At 38.4% G+C, this 14,716-nt stretch overlaps 1 protein-coding gene across 1 annotated transcript; it reads left to right on the top strand.

The window, feature by feature from the left end:
- The first annotated feature begins 1,719 nt into the window (after nt 1-1,719).
- On the top strand, nt 1,720-14,033 carry LOC139319844 (cytohesin-4-like). The gene is made up of 6 exons (XM_070947894.1): nt 1,720-1,725; nt 2,644-2,662; nt 5,256-5,338; nt 6,855-6,919; nt 8,951-9,017; nt 13,911-14,033. Exons 1-6 carry the CDS (start codon nt 1,720-1,722, stop codon nt 14,031-14,033), a joined length of 363 nt encoding a protein of 120 aa, XP_070803995.1.
- The last annotated feature ends 683 nt before the right edge of the window (nt 14,034-14,716 follow it).

Here is a 14,716-nt window from a genome sequence, read left to right as displayed (position 1 = left end):
TGAGGGGAATTTGCCAGTTGAAAGAATGGTTATCAGTTGGACTAAACAGTCTATGGTTAGAATGCATGTACTGGATGGGATGTTTTGCCAGTTTCACTGGCTTGGGGATTCTTGGGGATTCTAATATGTTAACTCTCTTCATTGTTAGCCATTCTACTTTGGGTTTTTTTTTTTTTTGCTTTTGTTTTTGCAAACACTCTGGTTTGGTCTTCCCAGATTAAAGGCTCACCTAGGAAACCTTGCAACTGTACCTTCAATGTACATTTTTCTGTGATCCTTGTATCTACTGTGTAGAACATTGCTCAGAGGAAATGTATGAAAACAACTGTTTATAGAGGAAGTTGAAAATGCACGTAAGGGTACATTCCATGTCTGGAGCACTTTTAATAAAATATATACGAAATCTCAAGCTTGGAAAAGTACTCTGTCCTAGCCAGTTTCCTAAATGTCACTTCTACATTGGCTAAGGCACTGGTCTGAAACCTTAAACACTCAAAGAGCCATTTGGACCAATAGTGGGTTTCAAAAATTTTTACACATGGTTCTGTGGGTGTGGCTTGGTGGGCATGGCATGGCTTGGTGGGCGTGGCTTGGTGGGCGTGGCAGGGGAAGGATACTGTAAAATCTCCATTTCCTCCCCACTCCAGGGGAAGGTTACTGCAAAATCCCCATTCCCTCCTGATCAGCTGGGACTTGGGTGGCAGAGAATAGACGGGGGCAGGGCCAGTCAGAATTTTTACCGGTTCTCCGAACTACTCAAAATTTCCACTACCGGTTCTCCAGAACTGGTCAGAACCTGCTGAAACCCACCACTGATTTGGCCCCATTTCCCACAGAAAAAACAAAACAAAAAAACACCATGAGCCACAAAATCCTTCCCGTGTCTGACTATATGGCCACAAAACTAGCATATGTAGTTGAATTAAACGTTCTTTTTTCTTCTGAAACTTTTCTTTTCTTGGATTTATCCATAGTTAGCCTACCAGGGGTTGAAAAGCTCAATAAATCAGGTGCTGACAGGTGTCGCACATTGGCAGTTGTGACGCATATTTTGAGTGACAGGGAGCCATAGCAGAGGGGTGAAAGAGCCACATGTGGCTCCAGAGCCGCAGGTTGCTGACCCCTGGGCTAAGGGGAAAGAATCTTAGATTTCCAGTGGAAGAAATAATAGACTGAAGACAAAAAGCAAGCCGGTGACTGCAATAAAGAGTATTGCCAGTGAGTAGCCTGGTTCTTCAGAATCTCTTTGGACAAGGAGGGGATAGGAGATTGTCTACATGTGCTTAGAACAGTCACTCCCAATGCGGAGACCACAAGATAGCAATCTCTGATTTTATTTTATTTATTTATTTTATTTTTAAATTTATATACCGCCCTTCTCCCGAAGGACTCAGGGTGGTGAACATCCAAAGGTAAAAACACAAAATACAAAATTTAAAAGCAATTTAAAATAAATTAAATAATTTGGCCGAACGGTTTAAATACCCCATTAAAATTCAGATTAAAATTAAACAATTTAAAAATTTAAAAATTAGGCCAGCCCGGTTTTGATGGGTTTTGAGCACTGGGACATGATGGGAATAACCATCTTCCCAATTATGGTTGATGCTTTTTAGAAGTCACTAAGTTTGCAAACTTTTTTTTTTTAATCCTGTTTGATAATTGCTTGCTAACTATTTTTTAATCTATTAAAAACCTTTGAATTAACAAATCTCAAAAATGCAGGTGAGTTTGACTTCAATTTTTGGTAAACATTAGGAAATGAATTATCTCTCGATGCCAATGAAAAATATGAGAATGTAAATGTTTTCTGATCTAGAACAGAGATTGTGCAATCTATGAGTGTATTTGGAACATTTTTTTTGTTCGGAAATCATACTGCTAAATTCAATGGAAAAACGCAAACTTGGAAGTTTTTTTTTTTAAAATGTCATGTATCAATAGCCTCTCCCAGTGACAAAAGTTCATTTAAAAAAAAAACCCAGTCCTTCTTCTCTGTTGATATCACCATTTCTGTCAGGCTCCACATCAAGGCTGTGAAAAATAATTAGACATCAGCCTTCCTCTTTTTTTCTTTTAAAAATTTAGCCAAGGCAAAAAAAGGCATGTTGAATGGGATTCTTGTTCCTCTCCCTCCTTTTTCCTATCCAAATTTCACCTTGGGTCTAGGTGGTGGCTTCCCTTTTCCTGACCATATTTAGCAATAATCTGCATGTGAAATACAAAGTAGAGAAAGAGTTTCCAGGACCAATGGATTAAACTTCCTTTTTTCTACCCGACAGAAGAAAACAAGACAAAAATAAAATGATGTGCTACTAAATTACTGAATGTGCTTGCAAAGAATATTTGTTCTCATGTAGCAGAGACCAATCAAATAAACCAATGTGAGTGCGATTTAAAATGTCCTAATAATTACAATAACCACTGTGAGTTAAATTTGCAGAACTCCTATTGGAAATGAACCATCTCATTTTCTCTAATGGAAGAACTAATCCTGACCCCTGCTAAACATTAATTTCCCTAAACTAACTAAGGTCCATTCTGAATATCAGTATTTAGCTAAAGCAAAGCACAACCCTCAGAGAGAGATCTGACATTTACATTTGTGTGATAAGCTTCTGTGATACCTTTATTCTCCATTAGAATGAACGCCTCATAAATGGTACAATTTATACATCAAATAAATACATTTATTTGCAGTTACAATAGCTATTTCTCATTAATAGACAAATATTTGCTAAGCATTCATGATTTAACTGTAGTATTATCCTCCACCGCCACTCTGACGCCTTGCTACTTCTGCTTCTTTAGTAAACCATTTTGTGGCTTTTATCTCTGACTTCAGCCACCCCGTTTCTGAGAACTAAACAGAAACTATGCACAGCCTAGAGTAAGATTTATGGACAGCTTCTGATAAGGCCTCCATTTCTTTCAAAATCTTCTACCATCTTAATCTCCCTTCAAGTGGGAGGAAAATAGATAAGGATATTACAACAGGTGTCCTGGCATAAATTTTAGGTTTTATGCTCTCATTGTCATTGCATATGTATGCTGTCACAACAAAATAGTTGCCCAATTTGGACCACTTTCAGGATATACATGGAAATGACGCTAAGAAATTACTCATGCAGTCCTCCATGTTGTGAGTTTTCTGGGACCCAAGCACTTCACACAGAGGATTTGTTTTCCTTGAAAGAAATCGTGGAAGATTAAAGCAATTTACTGGAGCAAATGGGAGCAGATACCAGCTCAAACACACAGCAACTCACCCAACTCTCACCTTTTTATAGACTGTCTCCGCTAAAGCTAAAGCCTGCTTGCTTTTAAAGCAAACCTCTGCATAAGCACACCTGGCAGGAAGAAAAACAGATCCACCTTTCTTCTTCCACAGCTACAGGCAGTCATTCTCATAACACAAAGTACTTGATCATTCACTAAATGTATTGCTGTAATTCCATTTGGTTATCTATTTGTTCTCTTCCCCGGCTTTTCCCCCATTCAAAAGGGCTGTATTGAGTTAAAAGCAGGGTTGAAATTCAGCAGGTTTTGACAGGTTCTGGAGAACCGGTAGTGGAAATTTTGAGTAGTCCAGCAAATACCACCTCTGGCTGGCCCCAGAGTGGGGTGGGAATGGAAATTTTGCAATATCCTTCCCCCAGGAGTGAGGAGGGAATGGGAATTTTGCAGTATCCTTCCCCTGGAAAGGGGTGGGAATGTAGATTTTGCAGTATCCTTCTCCTGCCACGCCCATCAAGCCACACCATACCCACCAAGCCACGCCCACAGAACCGGTAGTAAAAAAAAATTGAATTTCACCACTGGTTAAAAGCATCCATAAGATTATTCTGCTCAACCTCTCGTTTTGACTGATTCATTGACTGACTATGTGCCATCAAGCTTTTGACTCTTAGCAACCACATAGGTTTTCTCCATGACAATCTGCCCCAATTAGGTCTTTCAGACCTTCCAAGGGTGCACTCATTGCCACTGTAACAAAGCCCATCCGTCATGCAGCTGATCATCCTCTTCTTCTCCTTCCTTCCACCTTTACCAGGATTAAGGATGTTTTTAGGGAGTTAGATGTTTGCATAATGAGTCCAAAGTAAGATAATGTCAGCCTGGTGCTATGTGTCTTGAGTGAGAACTCTAGATTGATTTGTTCAATGATCCATTCTTTCATTGTCCATGATATTGTGATGGATTTTTTCCAATGCCAGAGTTCAAAAACATCAATATGCTTTCTGTCTTGCTTCTCCAAAGTTCAACTTTCACTTCCACAGAGCGTCACATGGAATGCTCTTGCTTGCACTATTCTGATTTTTAACCACTCACTTTATTAGGATATGATGACAGCAATTCCCAAATTAAGTTTTTAATTCAAGTGAATTTGAAACAGCTCTGTGGAAACGGGTCTGTCATTCCCACAATGTTAATTTTTAAAAATTAAGTGGATAAGGGCATAGAATTTAGTAGAATAATTCAAGTGACAGACTAGCACTTGAAAACTTTGGATTCAAATCCCTACTCATTCCCAAACTTCATTCTCCAGAAGAAGATATCTATTCAGAGAAGATGGCTCAGCAGGCATCATGATATGTTCTAAAAATGGTAACAATAGGAAAGAATAATCAGTTTAGCTTGCCTTGCATCTAAGCCAGAAAAGAAATCTGGAACTCCTTTTAAATTCTCAGGAATAGCAGCATCTGCATGGATTTGCATCACAGCTTCTGCTTTTAACAATGAAAAGCACATAAACAGACTTTTCAATAACATCCATATGGTGTCATTTATCTGAGAAATAGCTGAAACAGAAGCATAACCAGAAAGAATTCTCATTATAAAAGTTTCTAGTTAATGCAAATTCCGTTTCTGGGATCAACATCATCAATCTACTTCAGGCCTTGTACTGTTACTCTTCTTTTCCAAACTTATCTTCTGACTACCCACTTGAAGTTGAAGTTTGCCCTGGTACCTGGACTTCTCATTCATTGACTCAAATTTCTTTCCTTGTGAGCACTTTATATTACTTGTTCTGTTAATGAGAGTTCGTGGGTTTTGTTCTGGAGTAATCTAACAATTTTGTCCCCTGAAACTTTCATGACAGTCTAGACCTGACTGTTTTTCAATGAAGATGAATGAAAGAATCTACATGTATCTGGGATTTTTATTTTTTTTACCATACATGCCATTTGGGGTCTTACTCTTATTACTGCAGGGTGTTTTATAGTGGGAATAAAAAAGTTTCTCTCTTTCAGATTCTTCTGACTTAAATGATGCTGAGGTGACTGAGCTAGAGATAATGAAGAAGCATCAGAAAGACTTTATGGAAGACATTCAGGTAGGAATCACTTTAGTTCACCAACTAGATGGGTTGAGTTGTGTTTACTTTATTGATTAGCTCATGGGCCATATTAAAGTGCAGAGTTCCAGACACAAATTGTTACTAAAATCTGATAAAAACAATTTAAAATGGAATTGGATAAAATACAATTTAAAATGAATTTGGAATAAAATACGATTTAAAATGAAATTGGAATAAGATACAGTTTAAAATGAAATTGGAAACTAGATGGGGTAGACTACAATTTGCAAAATCCCATTCCACATGCCTATTGACTGTGGAGTAGAAATTGTAGGAGGTCTAGTCAAGAGCATTTGATTGGGGATGACTGAGAGAAAGCGAAGGATTATCTGAATCAATAATGCAGCTAGGTAATTTTTGACCCTGGATTTAATAGGGTTATAGGTAATAGAAAAAGTCTTATAAAGTCAAGAGTATTTTCTTGTGAGATAGAACTGTATGTTTGGATAATGACTATGCTTTTGGGAAAAGACTCCTGACATTATTACTAGAAGTTTGTTGCTTGACCATCTCTACTTGGCCTGTGACTTATTGATCTCAAGAATCTCTACCTTTCCACATATATTTTTCATCTGTATCATGGACATAATAACAATATATCTTGACAGATATTATAAGGATAAATAAATGTGTGTATTGCATCAAAGTGAAATGACTGAAAAATGCAAGTACTGTATTTTTTGGCGTATAAGATGCACCGGAGTATGCAGACCTTAGTTTTTGGGGAGGAAAATAAGAGAAAAAAATTCTGCCTATCAGGTATTCATCTGGCTAGCACCCTTAGCCTGGTCAGCTTAAGCACATTAGTTTGCTCTCTGGTTTTGAGGTTGGGGCTGGTTGGGGCTAAAAACAGCTTCTAAAGCCCGGCTGATCGTGGGAGGGAGCAGCAATCAGAAAAGCAAACAAAGCACGGAAGATCCCTTTGCTCGTGTTGGGGCTGAAAAACAGCTTCAAAAGCACAGCTGATTGCCAGAGGGAGCTCCAATGACTAAAACAGGTGAAGCACGGAAGGGGTAAGAGAAGGCAGCAGCTGTTCTGGGTAGCCATTTTGGGCACCGTGCATCACATTTTCAGCCTCCAAACATCTCGCGTTTTTGGGCAGCAATTGGCAGCAATGTGCTTTGACGATCCCCGCAGCCTTGAAGGGCTCTCAAACAGAGCGTTTGGAGGCTGAAAATATGACATGCAGAGCCCCATTGTCGGTGGCAGTCTCTGCAGCCAGGAAGAGGTTGTGCGGAGGCTGAAGGGTGAGGACCGACGGGGGTGGGGTGGGGTTACATTCAGAGTATAAGACGCACCACATTTTCAGCCTCTTTTAGGAGGGAAAAAAGTGTGTCTTATACTCCGAAAAATATAGTATCTGTTTACCTGGCATGTAATTATTGGTCTTTTTTTTTGACCACCTTATCTTCTATACAGAATACTTGGAAAACATTCAGTGTGGTCACTGTCTTCTCCCTATATTCATTCTCATTGTTTTTCTTGCTTCCAGAAAATAAATCAAGAGATTGCTGAAATATTTCTGGAGATTGATCATTTCCAGCAAGCACAATCATGGTGAGGTGCCAGCCACATACATACATACATACATACATACATACATACATACATACATACATACTTACATACAGTAAATATACAGTATATAAAACAAAATGAGGAAATGTTGGATGTTCCACATAGAAATTCTCTTTGTATATAGAAGGGGAAAAAAGTTTTTTTTGTCATTCTACCCGTAAATACAAGGGATCTTGCAAATAATTTATACAAAAAGGGTATTTCCTGTTGCAGCTAATAGCCTTTACTACTTCTTCTTCTTGTGCCATGTCCATCATTGGACACTGGCGATCATGTTGGCAATCCTATTTTTGTCAACAGCTGTATGAAAAAGTGCTGTTGAGTTTTGTTCAAACCATATAAATGAAAATAAATAAATAAAAATAAATAAACCAGTCCCTTAGGTTTTCAAGCCATGATGTTCTCCTTCTGCCTGGGCCTCGTTTGCCTTCAATTTTTCCCTGGAGGATTAAGTGAAGGATGCTGTATTTTTCTGGGTGTCACCTCACATGTCCAAAATACTCTGACTTTTGCTTTTTAATGGCTTTGATTATTTCCCTTTGCTTTCCCAGGTGGCTTATCACCTCCTCATTTGTGATTTTATTAACCCAGTTTATACGTAACAGCCATCTTAAATCCACATTTCAAATGTGGAAACATTTACAACAGCCTTTACTATGTTAGTTAAATTAGTGAAGAATTGAGTTTAACCATGATCCAGAATACTGATTGGGGAATCTGGGAGTTGAAGTCCATATATTTTAAAAGTTGCCAAAGTTTTAAAAACACTGAATTTTAAGCAACATACGCTAAGGGAAAAGCTGCAGCAGCTGAGACTTAAGAGCACTCAGAGTTATACAGCTTGCTTTGCATCCTAATGTCTGTTTGATTAATCTGTTAGTCTGAAATGAGAATTGCCATTCTGTCATTTAACTCTGCCTACAATTTGTAACAGCAGTTTTTGGATTTATTTATTTTAAAAAAACTAGTTACAGGCTGCCTGTATCAGGTATTCAGGACCTGGGAGAGCTCCATGGGGGGATTAGAAACTGATCCAAAAAAACAGCTGGATTTTATATGCACAAGGAACACAAGCAATCTAATGTTTTTTTCAAGCCAGACTAGTCAAAAATGCAAAATGTTTCTTCTTTAAATTCTACATTTAAATTGCTATTTTGCTTTGCTTATTTGGTTAGGATAGGCGTATCTTTATGAACAATTATATGCCATCAACTTGACAAATCAATCATACAGCATTTCCTAGTTTCCTTGAAAACATTACTAAGCCAAAATTGCAAAAATACTTAGCCAAACAAGTGTTTAAAGTGATCTTCTAAACAATATATGTAATAGAAACTTTGATTTGAAAGATAAGATTACAGAGACCAAGAGTAGTATATGTCTTATTTATACTATACTATAGAAGTAGTAGTATGTAATAGAATAGAAATATTTATTTATATACCAGCTTTATTATTTTTTATAAATAACTCAAAGTGGCAAACATATCCAACATACCTTCTTCCTTCTATTTTCCTTACAAACAACAATCCTGTGAGGTGAGTTGGGCTGAGAGAGAGTAACTGCCCAAGATCACCCAGCTGGCTTTCATGGCTAAGATGGGACTAGAACTCACTAGTCTCTGGCTTTCTACCCTGAGGCCTTAAGCACTAGACCAAACTGACTCTGGTTCTATTGCTTATAATATTACTTATAATTAATTAACCTTTTGCATGAAAAGCTCCATAAAATGGGCACAGAGAGACACCAGGGGAGATCTGCTCTGCTTCATACTGTTCCTTTTATTTTATAAATTAGTAATGTTTAATTTGTACCTATATTTTGTCTAATATAAAACTGAGATTTAATGTGCCTAAAATTAAGTAAATCAGTTGTATAAACTGAACTTGAATGCATCCAATGAGGGAAGTTTGGGACTTTTTGGGACTTAGCAAAAAAACAGCTAGAAAAAAGAGAAAGTGGCTTTCCTTTGTTTTTCCCTGTGCTCTGATCCTATCTTTATATTTGCAGCAAACTTATTCAAAGGGATAAGAACTTGAGCGTTGGACGGAAGAAATTCAATATGGATCCTGTTAAGGTAGGAACAAGTCTTTCAGATTAAATTTAAGATTGAGGTCCTTGACAATCTCAGCTTTCATGTTTCAAACAGTTGATTGACGGACGGACGGAAGGAAGGAAGGAAGGAAGGAAGGAAGGAAGGAAGGAAGGAAGGAAGGTGTTGTGACCCAGGCCATGTAGCAGATATTAAATGCAAAACAGTTCCAAAAAACAAACAGATTTTATTAAAACAGCTGAGAATTAACTCATTTTCAGCATATTCTAAATTAAACGAAAGCAAAGTCCTCAAAACACCAGTCTTTAGTTATCTCTGACCTTGGGGTAATTAGGCAAACTGCCAAAGGCTTTTCTTGGCAACAGTTCAGGAACAGAAGAAATAACTACAGCCAAACAAGAAGCAATTCTCTCAACAGTTGTTTTCTGGCAAAGAGGCCAAGAGCCATTGCTGGTCTTTTAAGTCTTATGGGAGGGGCCAAACATCTCTTGGCCCTATTCCTGAATCGTCCTCTCTGCTTTAGCTGCTCCTGGCTTCTGGCAGCTCTTCTCATACATGCACTAGGAACAGGCTCCTCCTGTTCCTCTGCCTCTCTACTGTCAGCCTCTGGAGGCTCCAAAATCCGCACATCACTCCCCGATGACCCTGGCCCCATCTCTGCCTCTGACGCACAGCCCTCATCCGGGCCTTCCCCAGCCTCCAGGACTGGCCCCTGTTCTTCCTCAGCCTCATCGCTGTCCGACTCTGCTGCCAGCTTCGCAGGCTGCTGACGAACTACATCGGAAGGAAAGGAAGGAAGGAAGGAAGGAAGGAAGGAAGGAAGGAAGGAAGGAAGGAAGGAATGAATTACTTTTATGCCCACCATGTCTCAAAGCCAATGTGCATCTTAGGAACCAGCTCAAATAGCAGCTGAAACAAAGGTGTTGGTACTTGGGCTGGATGGTTAAGAGGGAGAGAGAAAGTAGTTCTCTTTCTCTCTGCCATTTCAGGACATAACCCCCACCGAGTTATCTATTGTTTGCCCTGCTTTTGAATATGGCTTTAATGGTCTTTGAGAAAAGCACTAAAGCTTTTGTTCCATTTGAGAGTGGATTTAGTGCATTAAACCCATATCAAAATAATCCCCATTGTCAGATAATAGTTTGGCTCCTGTTGAACTCAGGTATGCGAAATATTTGCTCAAAGTCAGAGTGAATTTTGACTAAAGATGACTAAATCTGCGAGACCAGCCATTGGTAAAAATTCAACTCCTCCCAATCCCCCAACAAAGAGTGTAATTGATAGCTGTTATCAGTCAGATGATGATAAGAGGAAGGAAAATTACAACAAAGGTTGTAAGTTTTGAGGCAGAAGAAACAGAAGGAAATGCAGAGAAGAAGTAAAGAAACTCTGTGCAACCCAGTTCAACAATATCTTCTTCTTGGATTGATCGGCAGCCCCAGCTCTCATTCTTTGAAGATGGCTTCAAGACCCCCACAAAAAGGTGTAATTTGTTTACTGGGACCAGTTCATCACGTTGTATTACTGGCTGGCCTAATGACAATAGTAAAGCAATACTTGCTGCGTAAGAATCCACTTTCTACAAAAACCGTCTGCTCTCCGACCGGACCGGGTTTTCTTTTTTTTTTTTTTTAGATTTTAATGTATTTATGTTCAAATGTTTATGGTCAGAAGGAAAAAAAAAAGAGGAAGGAAAATTTCTTCCTTTGGAAGAAATTCTCCAAAGTCCTTTCTTAATATGCCCCATGGGTAATGAATAAGGATGACACCATTTGGTAGCATTGTGCCAATAGAAGAATAGAGAACTGATGGATGCAGCAACTTTAACATCAATAAAGTTTTTGACTTTTTGGCTCAAAGATTGATGGATAGCACTTTAACTCAGTCTTGGAGAAAGGCTCTTAGTTGCTTTCTTTTAAAAAAATAAACCACACACCCATTATTATCTAAGCCAAATTTTTATAACTATGTACAATATACATAGATTGGGTGTATATTGGATGAGAAGTGAAATGTCTTCAAAGAAAAACCAGAAAGTCCAGTTGCCTCTTGAAAAAAAACACCATGACCTGAATGACTGAGAATTTCCATAGACCAGGGCTGAAATCCAGCAGGTTCTGGAGAACCGGTAGCAGAAATTTTGAGCAGTTCGGAGAACCGGTAGCAGAAATTTTGAGAAGTTTGGAGAACCAGAAAATACCACCTCTGGCTGGCCCCAGAATGGGAATGGAGATTTTGCAATATCCTTCCCCCAAGAGTGGGGAGGGAATGGGGATTTTGCAATATCCTTCCCCTGGAGTGGGGTGGGAATGGAGATTTTGCAATATCCTTCCCCTGCCACACCTACCAAGCCACGCCCACCAAGCCACACCATGCCCATCAAGCCACGCCCACAGAACTGGTAATAAAATAAATTGGATTTCACCACAACCATAGACATTTATGCACAATATACTACATGAAAAACAGAATGGACAAGATGAGAGAACTTGAATAAAAGTTTTGAAAGCCAAGTAATGAGACCACTATGAAATTACAAGAAATGAAATAAGCCATATAATGAAAGGCAGGTCCAGCTCTGAGAAATCTAGATCCTCTTTCTAACAAATGATCAGAAAGCAACCCAGATCCTCTTTCTGATGAAAAATGCTACGTATACACAACATATTCTGCTCTTTTGTGGTCCGGGTCCATCCTTTTCAACATCCGCCTCCTTAAACAAACAAATGAATGAAGAGTGCATTGGTATTTTCTCCAGTCGTCTTTCCCTTCTTTGGAATTGATAGCTTACACTTGAAATGGAAAATCAAAATTACTAATAAACAGTTATGTTAACTACAGCTAATTTCATCTTGGAGCTTTTATATATGCCCATGTTTTGGTTTCACCATATTTCTTTCTATTTGTCACAACCAGGCTTGCCTACACAAAGATGGAACTGAGGTTGTCTTTATCCTTATCTTTCTTTTCTAGATGTAATTATCTCTGTGCATTCCACTAACTGTAACCCATTGTGAATTGCACTTCACACTGAACTATTTCTTTCTGATACTTTCAGGGTAATTACTTCCTCTTACTAACAACACTACAGTCAAAAGTGACCATTCAATCATTAAATGGTAGTTAGAATCTTAATAGAAAAACAGCTACCTACATTACTACAATGGGGTAAAGGTGTGCTGAATATGAACAAGGCCTTTAAGAAAAAACACGAAGGACAATTTGAATAGAATAGTATAGAATTCTTTATTGGCCAAGTGTGATTGGACACACAAGGAATTTGTATTTGTTGCATATGCTCTCAGTGTACATAAAAAGACAAGATACATTCATCAAGAATCATAAGGTACAACACTTAATGATAGTCATATAAGCAATAAATAAAGCAATCAGCAATAAATAAAGCAAACAAATAAGCAATCAGGAAACAATCAATATCAATATAAATCACAAGGATGCAAGCAACAAAGTTACAGTCATGCAGTCACAAGATGGGCGACAGGAACGATGAGAAGACCAATAGCAATAGTAATAGCCTAATGTGAATAGTTTGACAGTGTTGAGAGAATTATTTGTTTAGCAGAGTGATGGCATTCAGGAAAAAATTGTTCTTATGTCTAGTTGTCTTGGTGTACAGTGCTCTATAGCTTTGTTTTGAGGGTAGGAGTTGAAACAATTTATGTCCAGGATGCGAGGAGCCTGTAAATATTTTCACAGCCCTCTTTTTGACTCATGCAGTATACAGGTCCTCAATGGAAGGCAGGTTGGTAGTAATTGTTTTTTTCTGCAGTTTTAATTTGATAGGATGATTGATATCCATTGTGTTTTAAGATCACTTTATTAGTTGTGTTATTATTTCTGATCAATTTGTAGGTTATTATTAAAGAACCTACCCATGCAAAACTAGTTCAACTAGAAAATATATTCAGCCCTATTTACAACCCCTCTTCAAATATGAATGTGTGTGTAAACACTAAAATATCAACACTGAGAACCATTTCCCACTTACCTTCACATTGAAGAGTGCTACTGTAAACACAGCTGCAAGTTGAAGACAGTTGAACACGTTTAAAAATACAATAAGGAACTGGTGGAACAAAATATCTTCACTTAATTGATGCAATTAATTAAGGAAGTTACTTATGCATGAAAGAGAATTCTATGGTTATGATGTCATCACAGAGAAATCTCTTAAGAAATCTCAGTTCTAATTTCCAACAATCACAGGGCCTAAAGCAGAGCTCCAGAATCCAGCTATACTTTGCTTACTAGGAACATATGGCCCAACTGTTGTAGCTGAATTTTGAGAAAGAAAACTGTTGGAAATCTTAAAATACACAGAGAAGAAATTATTAACCTATTATCTCTTTCTTTAGGCCACTGAATGTTCCTGAGTCTTGAGATAATGGATAATTCATGGCTTAAAATAAATTCAAGTCATAGAACAAAGAACATAGAATAACAGGTTTGGACCTTGGAGGTCTTCTAGTCCAACCTCCTGTTCGATTAGGAGATCTTCTATCAGTCCAGGCAAATGGTTGTCCAATCTCTTTTTGAAAACTTTCAGTGATGGAGCATCCTCAACTTCTAGAACCCTAACCGCTCTTTTTTGTGACAGCCACTCAGTACTGGAAGATAGCTATCATGACCCTCCTAATCCTTCTCTTTGATAGGCACTTATCTTTGTTGCTGTTCTCTGCACTGTTTCTAGACTAGAGCCTCAACATCTTTTTTGTATTGTGGTGATCAGAACTGGAACTGGTACTATTTAACTAGAACCAGTTAAGCTAAGTTGTTCATATACCAATAACCATCAGTCATTGTTATAGTCCCTTATTTTACATGTTCTTGTTTATTTCTTGAAACCAACAGTCCATTCACAGTTAACTCATAGGACTCCTCTGTTTTCCCAAACAGGGTATTCAATATCTGGTTGAACACAAGATACTCTCCTTAGATGCACATGAAGTTGCTAAATTTCTTTACCAGGGAGAAGGACTCAATAAAACAGCCATAGGAGATTACCTGGGACAAAGGTAAGTGCATTGTCAGTGAATAAACACATCTATGTTTCACTTCTGGCCTTCAGGCCACAGAGGAAAATATGCTTGGGGGGTGGGGGGAAAAATCCATGTCTCTCATCTTGCTCCTGTTCTCCTGCCAGGGATCCACTGAATCTCCAAGTTCTCCAGGCTTTTGTAGAATGTCACCAGTTTGCCAATCTCAATCTTGTTCAAGCACTACGGTAAGTTCCAAAACATGCAAAGTAACTTAAAGATTGAGGCTAGGTCCTAGATACTAAACTAATCAAGAAGAAAAGCAGCCTAGAACTAAGGAGAAATTTTCCAACAGTTAGAACAATTAACAAGTTGAACAGCTTGTTTTCAGAAGTTGTGGGTGCTTCATCACTGGAGGCTTTTAAGAAGAGTCTGGACAACCCCTTGTTTGGAATAGTACAGGGTCTCCTGCTTCAGCAGGGGGTTGGACTAGAAGACCTTCAAGATCCCTTCTAACTCTATTATTCTATGGCTCTCTTTTGAGCTTGATGCTCATTTTTCTTCTCTAGAGGGGAACCAACTGAGATGCTGCCAATGTGAATGAAATGGAGACATTCTCTCATGCACTTAAGTGGTTTTTGTTCCACTTCTATGCATATATATGTAGATAAATTCCAGCCTTGCTATGCAAAACCAGTAAGGATTCAAGACTCTGCCATTGTGAAA

This window comes from Pituophis catenifer, unplaced genomic scaffold, assembly GCF_029215685.1.
Source record: "Pituophis catenifer annectens isolate HBS135680 unplaced genomic scaffold, rPitCat1.0.hap2 SCAF_7, whole genome shotgun sequence".
NCBI classification, from domain to species: domain Eukaryota; kingdom Metazoa; phylum Chordata; class Lepidosauria; order Squamata; family Colubridae; genus Pituophis; species Pituophis catenifer.
The sequence above is the reverse complement of the archived record's forward strand: the minus strand, read 5'-3'. Positions and strand labels throughout refer to the sequence as shown.